This window comes from Mizuhopecten yessoensis, unplaced genomic scaffold, assembly GCF_002113885.1.
Source record: "Mizuhopecten yessoensis strain PY_sf001 unplaced genomic scaffold, ASM211388v2 scaffold3135, whole genome shotgun sequence".
NCBI classification, from domain to species: domain Eukaryota; kingdom Metazoa; phylum Mollusca; class Bivalvia; order Pectinida; family Pectinidae; genus Mizuhopecten; species Mizuhopecten yessoensis.
Genome location: NW_018404893.1, coordinates 186,548 through 200,875, shown reverse-complemented (window position 1 = coordinate 200,875; position 14,328 = coordinate 186,548). Strand labels below are relative to the sequence as shown.

Sequence of the window (14,328 nt, the reverse complement as noted above, 5' to 3'; positions counted from 1 at the left end):
TAAACCCGAAAAGCCCTGTGAAGGATGAAAGCTGCAAGTTTTGTAACTATCTTTTTCTAGACTGACCTACTTCACATGAACATTTTATCTGATTTAGTATACAGTGGTTACATATACCTCCCTACATATCAAATTATGTTTTTGGTTAAAATTCATTTGGGAAGAAAAAGGGAGAAAACAAAAGTTTTCCGCTACATTTTCAGACCAAACAATGCAGATGCTCACCGTTTTAATTGCCCTTTANGAAAATTAACCAATATTTCAAAAATCTTCTTCTCCAGACTCAGAATTAGTGGGAGGTATGTGTTTAGATTGGTATATTGTTTGAATAACATTATAACTCAACGATTTAACAATTTTTTGAGTCACAATGAAAGACTAATATTTTCAAACATCACTTTTTCCCACAAAAAAATGTTATGTAGAGCATTATCTTCCGAATTCCAGGGGCCACCCTTACGTTCACCTTCTTTCTCTGCACCTCTGGAATATGATGAAATCAAAGGCACATGGAAGGGAAAAAAGGTAGATAAAAAAACCCTGACCAATCGCTAGGTTTACATCTGTCCTATGAAGATTACAGAGAAGTGACACTTGAGAGGTATTCACCATGTGGTATTAGAATTGAACAAAGGAGCATGCTGATTATTTATTGTATGATAATGAACAAGAGAATTGATAATTTTCTCTCTCCCCTTATATATGAAATTTATCAGAAACATATTTTTAATAAATGTATGTAATAAAAGTGCTATTGCAAAGAAACCCACTAAACTCTTGGTTGCATTATTCATTTTTTAGCCAATGAAATAATACAAGATGGCCACAAAGGATTCTGATGATCAAACACACAGTTTTAGATCACCTGACCATTCGTCTTCGTCTGTCGTTGTGTGTTAACTTTTATCTTGTGAGCACGATAACTTGAGTAAAAGTGAATGGATTTCGATAAATTTTGCTATGCTGCTTTATATCAATAAGATCTCCTACGTGTTCGAAAGTGGTCCCAATGAGACAATAACTAGCAGAGTTATGGAACTTGGACATTTTAATTACTATTGGAACCTATGCGACTTGGGCTTGTGAGCGCAATTACTTCAGTAAATGTGAATGGATTTTGATGAATTTTGCTATGCTGCTTTGTATCAATGAGATATCGGACAAGTTGCAAATGGGCCCTATCAGACAGTTACTGGCAGAGTTACTGCCAATCTGAGAATACAAGATGCCCTCTGTTTTGCTGAGACCAGTAATTTTCAACTTCTCAATATTGTCAGCAGCAATTCGCTTCTTTATTTGTACAAATATTCGTTGTGAGGTTCCAAACAAGTGTTCTTACTTTTTGTGCCGATCAGAAAATCCAAGATGGTCACCCTGACCTATCATTGACCGAGATGTTTTTGACTCCTTGTGAGGTTTGTTACTTTTCATGCTGATTGTAAAATTCCAGATGGCCAGCCTGGCCTGTGATTCTGATTGGCTAAGACATTTACAACTTCATATGTACATAATCCATTAAACGTTTAATCTATACAGCATGTGTCCCCTCTCCAAAGTAACTTTGTGCCAATTTTAAAAACCCAAAAACATGCTACAATTTGAGTACTTCAGAATTTACTTTATTTATAAATATAGCCGCCAAGCAGAAGCCAAACCATCTCATATTTGACATACACCATATACTAGATTGATCCACGGATTTTGATTTATCTAAGTCCGTGATTGATCCAACCGAGTACGAGCAGAGTCGGTCCAATAGGGTTCGAGGTATAACGATAATTATCTCTGACAAATCAGAGGTGATCACGGTGGCTGACTTCAATCCCGAAGTTAAAAATCTGTATTTCAGTGACTTACACAATTTTTGAACAAAGTTGATCCTGTAGAACTCTAGTTGAAATCGTAATTGTCTTGATCATGACCAATCTACGGCAGCTATCTTGCGAAAACGTTGATTTTGTTCTGCCATCTACTTATCAGACACTTAAGAATTTTCGCACGATTATTGATAAACCAGAGACCTATATGGCTTTATATGTCTCGGGATAAACCATCTTTCTCTTTTTAATCGAACATCAAATATGGTCGCCGACTTCTACCGTCCGATATGTATCTAGCCATAACACTTAGTGTCATAGTGAGACGGATAGTTGCGCAAACCTCACCAGTTTTCGAGAGAACATCTGAAATACGTCTGGTGTCAGAAAAACTAAGTTAGGGGGAACATAAGGATGGATGTGAACGCTGAATGGATTATTAACGGATTTGTACCAGTAGGGGCCTTTTTTTGTCAGTCTTGTTACGGTTAAAATTGTTTGAATTCCCAGTACCCATGTTTTATAATTGGAATCATTATACATTCCGAAATATTGCGATTTCTTCCTTACAAGAGACGGCCATGACCTTATAATCAATTGATCAGTATTGAAGTATTTGGTTTCAGATTTTATTGACCTGTAAATATCAAAGTAAAGATTTTACAATCTGGGATATTGTATACAGAACAGTCCTCGTTACAGTGTCAATTCAAAAGAACGGCAAACTTCTTAGTCAAATAATTCATCCCGAACCATCTCAAAACCACGAAGGAGAAGAGCGCATTTGGTATTATTTTGCATCGATTAATATTTTCAATGTTTGTATAAAAAAAATAAAATGGAATCAGCAGTCTTGAAGGATGAATATTCATAGCGCTTTGGGTGAAACTTGATGAAATCAAGCCCGTACAATTATATGAATATCTGTATTGGGCGAACTGAGAATCTTCCTAAAAAAACGAGAAAACATGATAAAAAATCCTGGATGTTCTGAATGCACAGATGATGAAAAAACATGCTTATATATCAACCGCGATGTGATAGCCGATCAGATTTATATTATGTCGGGTATATCTCGGAACTAAAATGCACTATAAATATAACAGCGTATATAATGTATGTTGAGTTCAAATAATATAGGTAGTGCATGCTATGTTCTCCCAATATTTAAGACCAGGGCCTCATTCGTTTAAATCGCGATTCAAACGCGGCTGAACCAGAGTTATTCCGCCTCATTTGAGGCGAGCCTTGCAAGGCTTGCATACACTTTTTCATGTCAGCCAGGATATATACCTGAACATTTTACATTAAAAAACAGACGAACCGGTCGTTCCGCATAAACGAGCAGGCCCCCGTTCACAGGTATCTGCGTGTCATGTCGGTACATGCGATATATGTAAAGGCGATTAAGGATTTATTCATTAAACACCAGCGTTGCGTATCGATAAACAATGTGAGCTTATAACGATATATATTTGTTTATTTCTAAATACACCTGTACGTTTTTCTCAAATGATTTTATAATGGCACTTCAACATCAATTATGGATTATACTGATACATAATCGAAATGTATATAGTACGAAAACTACACACATTTTACGTCGTAAACCACAACAATTGTGGTTATTCTTTTAACATTTCAGGAAGAGTGTTTGACACAAATATCTTTCTAATCAAATTGATTGTAGATGAATATAATATTATAACATGAATTATAGATATTTTCATATGATTGTTTTGTAGATTAAGGATAATACATGGGCACATATATCCCAAAGTGAAAAAAATATCAAAATTTCAATTGAAGTCTAAACGCTTGATTTTTAATTAATATTCAAAACAATCACTTTTGTTTGAAAGTAGACATTACACGTTTCATTATTTTGCAAGACTCGAAAACACAAAAGAAAACGCATTTTAATATTACAGTAAAAAGGAATAAGAATGGGGTCTTGTGATGACGTTGGGACCCCCTGTTAAACGTCATCTAATTCTTTAGTAGCCTATGTGTTCAGAAAACCCCCATAATGAAGACGGCTTAAAAAGCCAATTCCGTCTTTGCGTATTGCAGAGTTATCTTCTCTTGGGAGAAGGTATTGATTGTTACGTCATTGGTTTGTGCGAGAAAATTATGTCGTTTTCTCAAAAATTGATTACGTTACTCTCACAAACAAGTGACGTAACAATCAATACCTGCTCCCAAGAGAAGATAACTCTACAATACGCAAAGACGGAATACGTATAAAATGGAAGCTATATGACAGCTTTGTTGAGATAAACACAATGTAATAGTTCCCATCATGTAATAGTTAGATATTTCGTGTTAAGTGGTTTAAGCCATAGTGGTCTGAGAATTTGTCACAGTAATATCTGGACCTAAACTAAGATGTTTAGAGAGATTATTCACGTTTTAGTGGTATGTCCAAATATAGCTGTAACACATTGTCAAGTCCCCGTGGTTTAAGCTATACTGACCGCCAGTCTCAATGATTGCAAACCGTTCCTGTTAAAAGACTTTATACATAGTAAATCAAATTAGCTGATCATAGTAATAAGGGGAGATAATAAAGGTCAAATACACATCATAAACACATACTGATCGTCCACAACACACAAACGATGAACTAGAACAACCCAATTTAAATATCCAACGTATAGAAAATCAACCTAGAGCATGTGTGTATGTGAATGTCTCTATACGAAGACCAAGTCTGATTTGTTTGGCTTTTTAAATCTATAAATACATCGTCTAAGGTGAATCATGACCATAGATATTAGGACGTTATTTATGTACAACCTCCCTCACACTACTGTGGTTGATCTTCCTATTCTAGAAATCAACACATGAAACTGACTTTTTCAGCAGGTTACTCTCTGCTGAACACGGTTTGATGGTATTTCTAGTCGACTACACTATCGATCAGTTCATTATTGATTATTTGATCATACACGATACCAGGCAAGTACTTGTCAGTCGGCTACACACACGTACTCGGTATAGACCAAACGAGCATGACGAAGAGAGAAAACATTTCAACGTAACGTTATTTTGACATAGGACGGATTTCACGTAAACTACCATCATGGCACAAGAGTAAGTATTCGTACAACCGTTTTGTTTGTGTGTACTCGTAATTAAGTCTGAATTATGAATATTTAGACGTCTGTTGTGTTATGCCCGAGGATATGTAGACAAGGTATATATCACGTATCTGTTTGTCGTTGAACATTTCGTTGCATTCGGGCTTCTGTTTTCAACCTCTTTGGCGTTCTATTATGGACCATTACACTAACTCGAGTACGGTTAACACTTTGCTATTTATAGAGTTCACAGTGTAATATCTATAAATAACATATACTGTGTTTGACCAAACCTCTAGTCGTTGTTTGATGTACATTGCCTGGATTACCTAGTAATTCCCCAGGGACTTGTAACAGCTATCTTAAAATACACACGAACACACCTAATGCTGTATGCGTGTTCGTATATATTTATATATATTAGTTACGAGCCCCTGTGCATTGTTATTCGGTCTTATAAGGAGTCCAAGTAAATATTATCTACATTCCATATAAAAAGGGGCGGAACAATCTCCAAACAGGTTGGTACAATACGTCAGTAGAATATTCACAAAATGTAAGTAGTTGTAATAAAAAGTGAAGAAAATCATTTTATCCATTACAGACAGGGTTAACTAAGCCAGTAGAAGCACAGGGACCTGGACATTCATTAGAGTAAGGATAGTTTGACCTAAATAGATGTGTGCAGAGAAACATTTAGACGTTTTAAGTTTTGATTAACACCGACTGATGGGGAGGGGGCTATTTTTACCAAGTGTTGATCCAGACATAAAACCTAGCTACAATATTACTCTAAACACCGTCTGTTTCGGTCCAAACATGCCTACTCTGACAAATTTGCATGTCCCTGTGACTACAGGAGAGAACCCTAGCAATGATCAATAATGTCTCTCTGGATGCAACAGTCACATTTCATAAATGTTGGAGTTCGTGGCAATCCAGAAAATAATTGTAGTAAACTGTAAGTTCTGACTTAGCCAATCACAAAAAACGTCATGAAAGGTGACGTCATACGTGATTGGTTTAGCAAAATCTTAAGTCTTAGATTGTTTCATGATCAGTCATAAAACGATTCCTGACGAAACGTTCGATTATGCTAATTAATCAATGTAAAGAATTAACTTGCAGGTTCTTTAATAGATCCACTGTTCAACCAAAAATAACTATGGGCAAGATGTTGTTATTCGGAGACGAAGCAGTAGGGAAAACATGTCTGTTGCTTAGATTCACAGTAAGTATACAATATATAGTGTACAATGTGACGTCACGTTACTATTGTAGCGTGATGTCATGTAATTGTAACGTCACGATGTTGTCCTTTTAAAATAAACCCGAAAAGCCCTGTGAAGGATGAAAGCTGCAAGTTTTGTATCTATCTTTTTCTAAACTGACCTACTTCACATGAACATTTTATCTTATTTAGTATACAGTGGTTACATATACCTCCCTACATATCAAATTATGTTTTTGGTTAAAATTCATTTGGGAAGAAAAAGGGAGAAAACAAAAGTTTCCGCTACATTTTCAGACCAAACAATGCAGATGCTCACCATTTTAATTGCTCTTTTTAACACTAATGTTGTGTACAAACAGCTCGTGTCTCTGTATTTTATCAAGAAGTTCAGGAACATGACACATATGGCTTAGAAACTGTTTCAAGGAAAAAGGAAATATATATAAAAAAAAAGATTAAAAAACAGATTAGCAAGGAGTTCTACTTTTCATTCCATTCTAGTTTTTATCCCATCCAAACTAATATATGTCTATAAACTCAACTAGCGTTAAGATGCGTAGATTCGTATTTGAGTATCTTATGGGAGAACAATTTGAATAAGTTAAATAATAATAAAAATAATGATAATAGTTCGAGGTTCTTATATACCGCTTTATCACAACATAGTTCGTAGGTCGTCTCAAAGCGGTTCACAAATTATTATCCGTGGTTATAGGGCCTTTGCAACCAGCCAATATCTTTCTGAACTGCATACAGCCGGTGTTGCCATTTCGGCGCTCACAGCTAGCATTCTACAATTCTAGCACTGCCCAACCACGTACTCATTTACAGCTGAGTAGACTGGAACAAGCGGAGTAAAAAGTCTTGCTCAAAGATACAACACAGTGCCGTGCCGTGACTCGAACCCGCCACCCTTCGGTAAAGAGCCCGTCGTCCTACCACTAGACTACCGTGCTTCCTATCTTGGAGGGATTTCGTATCATAAATCGGATAGTATTCCTTACATATCGGGATTTTATGAAATATAGTGTGCCGTTGTACCAATACTTTGAATTATAAATAACAATTATACATCAAATCAATAATTATTATATATGTAATACATATATATCAACAGAAAATCTAATTATCTCTATTTTATTCGTTCTTAATCAGGGTGAAACTTTCACATTAAACCATATTCCAACGATTGAAATGGACTTCGTAAGTACATTATTACTTTACTTGAATCGTTTTAATCAACAATTATTCAACTTTAGAAATTCTATTTCAATAGCAAATTGCTAAATTTCACAAACCTAGTTTGATATATTAATTGGAATCATATAAGACATATTTGTTTCCCTATTTAGCTTTACATATCCTGATTTACCTTCATGCATCACCTGCCATAATTTCACATAAATTTGTCTTGGTTTCAAATTCTGTAGTTTGCTTGAAATGCCGTTGTTTGCTTCACATTTTGTAGTTTGTTTCACAATCTTCTGTTTGTTTCACATGTCGTTGTTTGCTTCACATGCCGTTGTTTGTTTCACATTCTGTTGACGTTTTTTGTTGCACATTCTGTTGTTTGCTTCACATGCCGTTGTTTGTTTCACATTCTGTTGACGTTGTTTGTTGCACATTCTGTTGTTTGCTTCACATGACGTTGTTTGTTTCACATTCCTTTGTTTGCTTCACATGCCGTTGTTTGTTTCATATGCTATTCTATTAGACTCAAATACTGTGGGATAGCTTCATGCATACTGGTCCTATTTTAACATGCATTGGGTTAGTTTAACAAAATAATTAGCTTAGTTTCACATACTGTTGCTATAGTATCACATATTATGATTTGGTTTCACATACTGTTGTCTTAGTTTCACATACCGTTGGCGTTGTACCATACCTCCTAGCTTAGTTTACAAATTTCGAGAGGTCGTCACACATATTTCCCCGCTCTTTCTCAAATATCTCCTTCTCCTGATTAAGTTTCACATTTCAACTGGTTTCAGATAAAGTGCCCGTACAAGTTACACTAAATCACTAATATTTGTAACTATTGTGAAATATTTCATCAAGTCATTTTCAAAAGAAACATTCCATAAAAATACATATTTAGCCATGCATTTTACAATGAAAATTTGAATGTTTTGAAACTATAAGGGGGGCGGGGGGACTGCAGGTATCCATCTCGGGATCATTACCATTACAAAGCGTACATTTTACCAATACTGCAATTTAGAAATTGTAAAAGCACAGCCTCAAAATAAGTGTTTAATGTATTGGCCACAAAGCGTAAGAAAAGTTGACATGGGAAGTTACTATAAGCCAGAAAAACAAAAACATTATTGTTGCTTCATCTTCAATGCAGAAGATAAAATAATAAAAAAGAAAACCTCTGAGTAACTCGTCTTTTGGGATTAAAACTGATTCAGTGGTACCCTTTACCTTAAAGACTCATACATACTCACTCCGTTCACATTTCCTCTACCCGAATTCAAACAAATATTTCCTGGATTCGTTGCACAAACATCAACATTTGCCTTAGTTTCACATTTCCCCCTTGTTGCTGACTGAATATAATATTAGTATAACTGCATTTGTGCCTGGTTAAACAATGTCAAATAAATGTACAGCACATGAAATATGATTATATAATTTATGACAAATATAGGAAATTTACTTATAACATGAATGTTTATTTTTCAGAAAGTGAAAACAATGTCGTTGCCGAACATGGCCAATATCAAGCTTCAAATCGTAAGTATAAATCTCCCCTACCATTGTAGTATGTCAACATGTAATTGGAACCTGCCCAATTCTGATAGGACTACTGCATACGCAACTCTTCTTTCTTTCTTTTTTATAAATCCCCAGAATCCATTCACGACATTTGAGATCATATAAGAGTGTTGCATCTCATATGAGAGAACATTAAGTACAAGCTTAAGGTTGTGGTGTCATTTTTGGCTTTGGTTGAAAATGACTTGAAAGCTCCCCAAAGTTTGCAGCCATATAAAAGGAAAGGGTTAACAGTATGGTCAAAACATGAAGATTTGTTTTAACAGTCGAGTTGAAACTTAAGAAATCCTCCCGCTGTTTAAAATAAGCTTATGGAGACTTTTTATACAATTCATCTTGACTTTGTGTAGTAACTGCTCAAGTATGTATACTCTTTGACACGTTCTGGTTTGCTATGTCTATTTCTGCTTCGTTTAAAAATTAAGACCTTTGTCTTGTAAATGTTGGCAGACATACCCCAGTAATTACTTCATTTGTTTAATGAATCCAGCATTTGTTGTAACACTGAAGAAGAGTGTAATAACAAAATGACATCATCTTAGTACAAGGCTATCTTCCTTAAGACAGAATCCATACATGAATTTGAATATTGCGGTAGGTCATTGATACACATGCATGTATTGAATAAATTTAGGCTGAGATTGTCACATTGCCTCACACCAGCTTCACAACCAAAATATTTAGTGATACTATTATGTTTTTAAACCTGCTTGACCTCTACAATATCTATTTTTAATGATGTTGTAGAACTTCTTTTCAAGACAATGTTTAACAGTTGCAATCGCAACCCTGTATGCATTACAGTGTCAAATGTTTTTTTTTTAAATCGACAGAACATGCATACAATCTGCGTTCTTTTAAGTGAGAACATTTGTCAACAATAGTTTTCAAAATAAACATATGGTCCGCAGTGCGAGCTTTTTTCATGAAACCGATTTGACAATCAGCAATAATGTGGTTGGGAAAAAAGTATCCAATCTTGTGTTAAGAACTGAGTTGAAAAGTTTACCCAACGCACTAGCAACTGTAATTCCTCTATAATTGTTTGGTTTCTATTCACTACCTACTTTATTAATCGGGGTTATATATCCATAAGCGCCGTTACAGGGTAGTTCCCAAAGGATAAGATAGCATTATATAATGCGTGGATACTACAACTTAGTAAGTATATTTGTCCTTATTTTATCTTATTGTTGGATACATAATCAAGACCTCGGGATTTGTTCTCTTGCAGTTTCACTGTACATGCAATGGTTTCTTCCTCTATAATTAACACATTCCTATCATGAAAACGTTAAACTTTTTCTAGCTCGTTGAGTTTATTTTGTTTTCCATTTACGCGTCCTTCAGCTATGCTTGCGATTTTATTTACATTCTCAAAATGACTTTCTAATCTAGATTATAAGACTCTTTCATACCCAGGTGTGTAAGATAAGGAAATTTCTCCCGAGGATTTTTCAAATTTCGTAAACACCTTTGCCTCGGGTTTTAAATGCGTTTGGACTGGCAACCATTTTGAAAATATCGATAGTATCCCCCTGAGATTTTTAGACGAAAACGAATCAGCCAGCCAGATTAAGTATATCCAAAACTTGACAACAATGTTTGCGCAGATAAATAAATCATATCTTTCTAACGTGTACGGTAAACAATCGTAAAAGGTTTTAATTTCATCACGTCGCCTTTTCCGCATTGCGGCATCGGAGAGGTCCAAAATTCGTGACGGTACGTCATTGTTGAGCCATTGTGACGTCACGTCACGTGAAATTGGGTGTGAGATAGTTTCCTACACCCATTCTTACCATGGACAGCTCTATCTTACACATAGGGAAATGAGAGAAAGTGGTATATCTACTTCCTCCTTTTTAGATTTGTCATGCAAGACATTTTGGATCAAGAAGTAAGGTTGAACAAGGCTAAATACCAATCAACCCTGATTTTTGTTTATCTAGTGGGATACAGCAGGACAGGAGAGGTTCAGAAATATAAGTAAGGCTTATATCAGAGGCGCTGACGTCATCTGTGCCCTGTATGATATCACCAAACCGGTAAGACATTATCATTTTAAAAAGGAATTGTGGACTAATTTGGTACGACCAGTTAACAGTAAAGATATTATTTATACGCTTCTACTTTCCATGATTACAATCACGAATTATGGCCGTGTGCAACAATGATTTAACTCATAGGCATTTGTTACTGTCAAAAGATCATTTTTATTTAATATGAGTAGGGTGTAATTGTGTAATAGGGTGCATTGACAGAAACAAATGCCTGTGATTTAACTTTTAACAAACATCAACTTAACGTTAACATATCACGGTTTTATTCTAACTGGTTTCGTATATTTTTTTGTTATAGAGTTCATTTGAAAACATGCGAGAGCTCATCAACCCCGAAGTGCAGAGTCCAGATATAGTCAAATTTATTGTTGGAAACAAAAGTGATATGGAAGAAGAACGACAGGTGACATTTGATGAAGGAAAGGTAGGGAGATATACACCAGTGAATTTACATATAAACGAAAGGTAGACATATTTACATCAATGTGTGTGGGTATGGATGAAAGGACGATAGGTATTTATGAATGTATGCAGAGATGATTGTAATGTAGATGGGCATACACCTATGTACACTAACATTTATGTTGGCTGAGGAAAGGAAGATAGTTGTAAATCATTGTATGCATATATCCGTTTTTCTGATAGTGTTTCTAAATACCCGAATGACATCCTTATTACTTTGTTTTTATGTAACAGTCTTAAAATTGTAACATGGAAAACATATTTGTAATCATCCATGGGAAAGATAAGAAATAACTTCAAGAAGTTAATTTAAGAAATTAAATTGAAAAAACCCATATGAAGGGTGATACATGAACCTGCTACTTTTTAAGTCAGTCGTTATCTTTTTGATATACCTACCTTCTTTATATATACTTTTTATTTTAATTTGTCAAGCATGCTTAAAGATAATTTTTCAATAAAAAGATTAGACGGGAGTGTTCTAATGCAGGCGATGCACTTAAATACATATTCAAATTGATTTCACGAAGTAGGTTGACTATATGTTAATGATATCCTTATTTTACAGAAATTTGCTGATGAAAAGGGATATGAGTTTAGAGAAGTGAGCGCCGCCAATGGCCAGGGCGTAAATGACTTGTTTCTTTCCGCCGCTAAAGCTGCTTACAGAAAGAAAAATCCTGGATCTCTCACCGGTTGGTCATCTTCAGCAACGTCATTTTTCAAAAAAAAATAACAGAAGAAATAATAAAAATAAGAACGTACCCGGACTGAAGCAGCTATTTTGGCTATACGTTCACTTTTCATCTGGAATATAGGTTGCTTATTGGACACTTCAACCTAGTTTGTTAGGACGGTGACAACGTCCACTGGAGGTGATGATATTGACGTCATACATGTCACAGGATCGTAACCCATGCCATCCAATCACATGTGCACGCAACAACTATTAATATTGATCTTATTAGACTTTTAGTCGCTGGGTACGTTATATCCACTATCAGTATTAATAGTAGTTGCGTGCTCCTGTGGTCCAATGAAACAGCATGTTACAAAAATGGTTTGGATTGGTCTTGATCATTCAGCGAAGGGATTAAAGATGCTATATCAATGTCTCTGTCGTAATAAGCACCTTGTCAATTTGTCTGCAAGCATTTGGACTATGCTTTCTAACTTTTGTTCGGGAACAAATAAGGCAAATCGAGTTGATGTACAATTCGGTGGTTCACTGTAGCGATTGTTGTGGACGATTAAAGATGATTACATAAGGAAGTGTTTATGATGAACGTAATATATGCACATGTAATTGAACCTCCAAACATTTGGTAGTAGATACAGTATTTAAAAAATAATAACACTGCGCCATACATCTGTTTCGTCTTTCTTTGATTCAGTGTTGATGCCATGGGCAAAAAGGTTGAAATCCAAATTGGTCTAATCAGCTGTTAAAAAAATGGGTATTCTCATAATAAAACCCCTTAATGATACAAAAGTCAAAGATTTTCGAGCAGTACTGGGTAATTTCAAATTAATAATTAGTCTTAGCAAAATTGAAGGCACGCGGCTAGCTATTTCATTGGTGTCAGGGAAAAAAGATCTGACCAATCACTAGGCTGATACTTGTCCTTAGAAGACTACAGAGGAGCGACGTCCGACTTCAAAGCCATTAAGTTTTACCGTTGCGCGACTGCGAGATTCTTTTGACGTACATCAACTGATCAAACTAGTCTTCTCGTATCGTCACGAAGATGCTGCACACCGAGCCTTCACTTTTGCTATAACATACTCCAGGGATGTAGAGAACGAAAGTGAGCGTAACCCCTGGATATCGAGGATGGGCGAATTGAGAATGTTCCTTAAGGTAATGGGATTGAGTGACCATTTCTCAATAGAATTTCTTCAAATTTTGTAGTTATACCGATTTGAAGTGAAGAAAAACTTCTGCCACCAAAAAAATGTAGGTTGTCAGAATTTTAAGGATTTTAAATCGAAATTAAGGTAAAAAGGAGTGAATTTTGAAAAAGAAATGAAAAACACAATCTTTTGCAAAATAATGTCAATAAAAATGATACTGACATAGATTGGTATTGCATTAATGTATATCAATTTAATAAATGCTGAAATTGTGTTAAATTAATTATCTATAACGATTACAAATTGACATTTTATAATAAAACCATATACACATAGTAATTGCATGTAAGAGTGCTCGTTCTTGAAAAACTTCCCAGTAGTGAAATAGGTAGCCGGTTTCCTTAAGTACAGAAAAATGGACACATTTGACTCATTGATAACAAAAACACCTGAATTAATGCCTGGATTCCTTTGAAATTCCTTTATATTGATAGAGCACACTGTTCTGTCAATAATAAATATACAAGTTTAAGTTTAAGTTTAAGCATAAGTTTAATATTAAACATTAGAATATGCGGAAATTGTGATACTGTCTCCCTACATTGGATTTTCAACTAAGGATGTACTTCCTATTTCCTTTATCAATACACTCCTATTACTTTAAATAAAAATGGGAAAAAAGCATGGGTGTTTTGAATGCAACGATGAAAAAAAAAATCCATGGAAATAAATACAACGTCATGTGATAGACGGTGAGATTTAAATTTTGTCGGGTATATCACGGAATTAAAATACACAATAAAAATAACAGTGAATATGATGTATGTAGGGTTAAAATAATATAGGTAGTGCGTGCTCGTTCATGTTTTCACTATTAAACCTTAAGATTTATTCATTTAACACCAGCAGAGCGTTTCGATACGCAATATGAGCTTACAAACTCCGGTTAAAGACAGCAAAATAACGATATTTTTGTACAATTTTTATTTGTTTATTTTTGAGTACACCTATAAGTTTTCCCCAAATGGTTT

The 14,328-nt window shown here is 35.0% G+C and overlaps 1 protein-coding gene and 1 long non-coding RNA gene across 3 annotated transcripts; both read left to right on the top strand.

The window, feature by feature from the left end:
* The first annotated feature begins 4,585 nt into the window (after positions 1-4,585).
* On the top strand, positions 4,586-7,360 carry LOC110447031. 2 transcript variants are annotated; one of them, XR_002462538.1, is made up of 3 exons: positions 4,586-4,913; positions 6,041-6,131; positions 7,290-7,360. It is a non-coding gene; the product is annotated as an uncharacterized LOC110447031 (long non-coding RNA). The 2 variants fall into 2 exon arrangements; XR_002462539.1 differs by having other exon boundaries at positions 6,029-6,131.
* A 1,471-nt stretch (positions 7,361-8,831) lies between these two features.
* On the top strand, positions 8,832-13,446 carry LOC110447039 (ras-related protein Rab-14-like). The gene is made up of 4 exons (XM_021492444.1): positions 8,832-8,876; positions 10,871-10,966; positions 11,280-11,405; positions 12,012-13,446. Exons 1-4 carry the CDS (start codon positions 8,838-8,840, stop codon positions 12,177-12,179), a joined length of 429 nt encoding a protein of 142 aa, XP_021348119.1. The 5' UTR covers positions 8,832-8,837; the 3' UTR covers positions 12,180-13,446.
* The last annotated feature ends 882 nt before the right edge of the window (positions 13,447-14,328 follow it).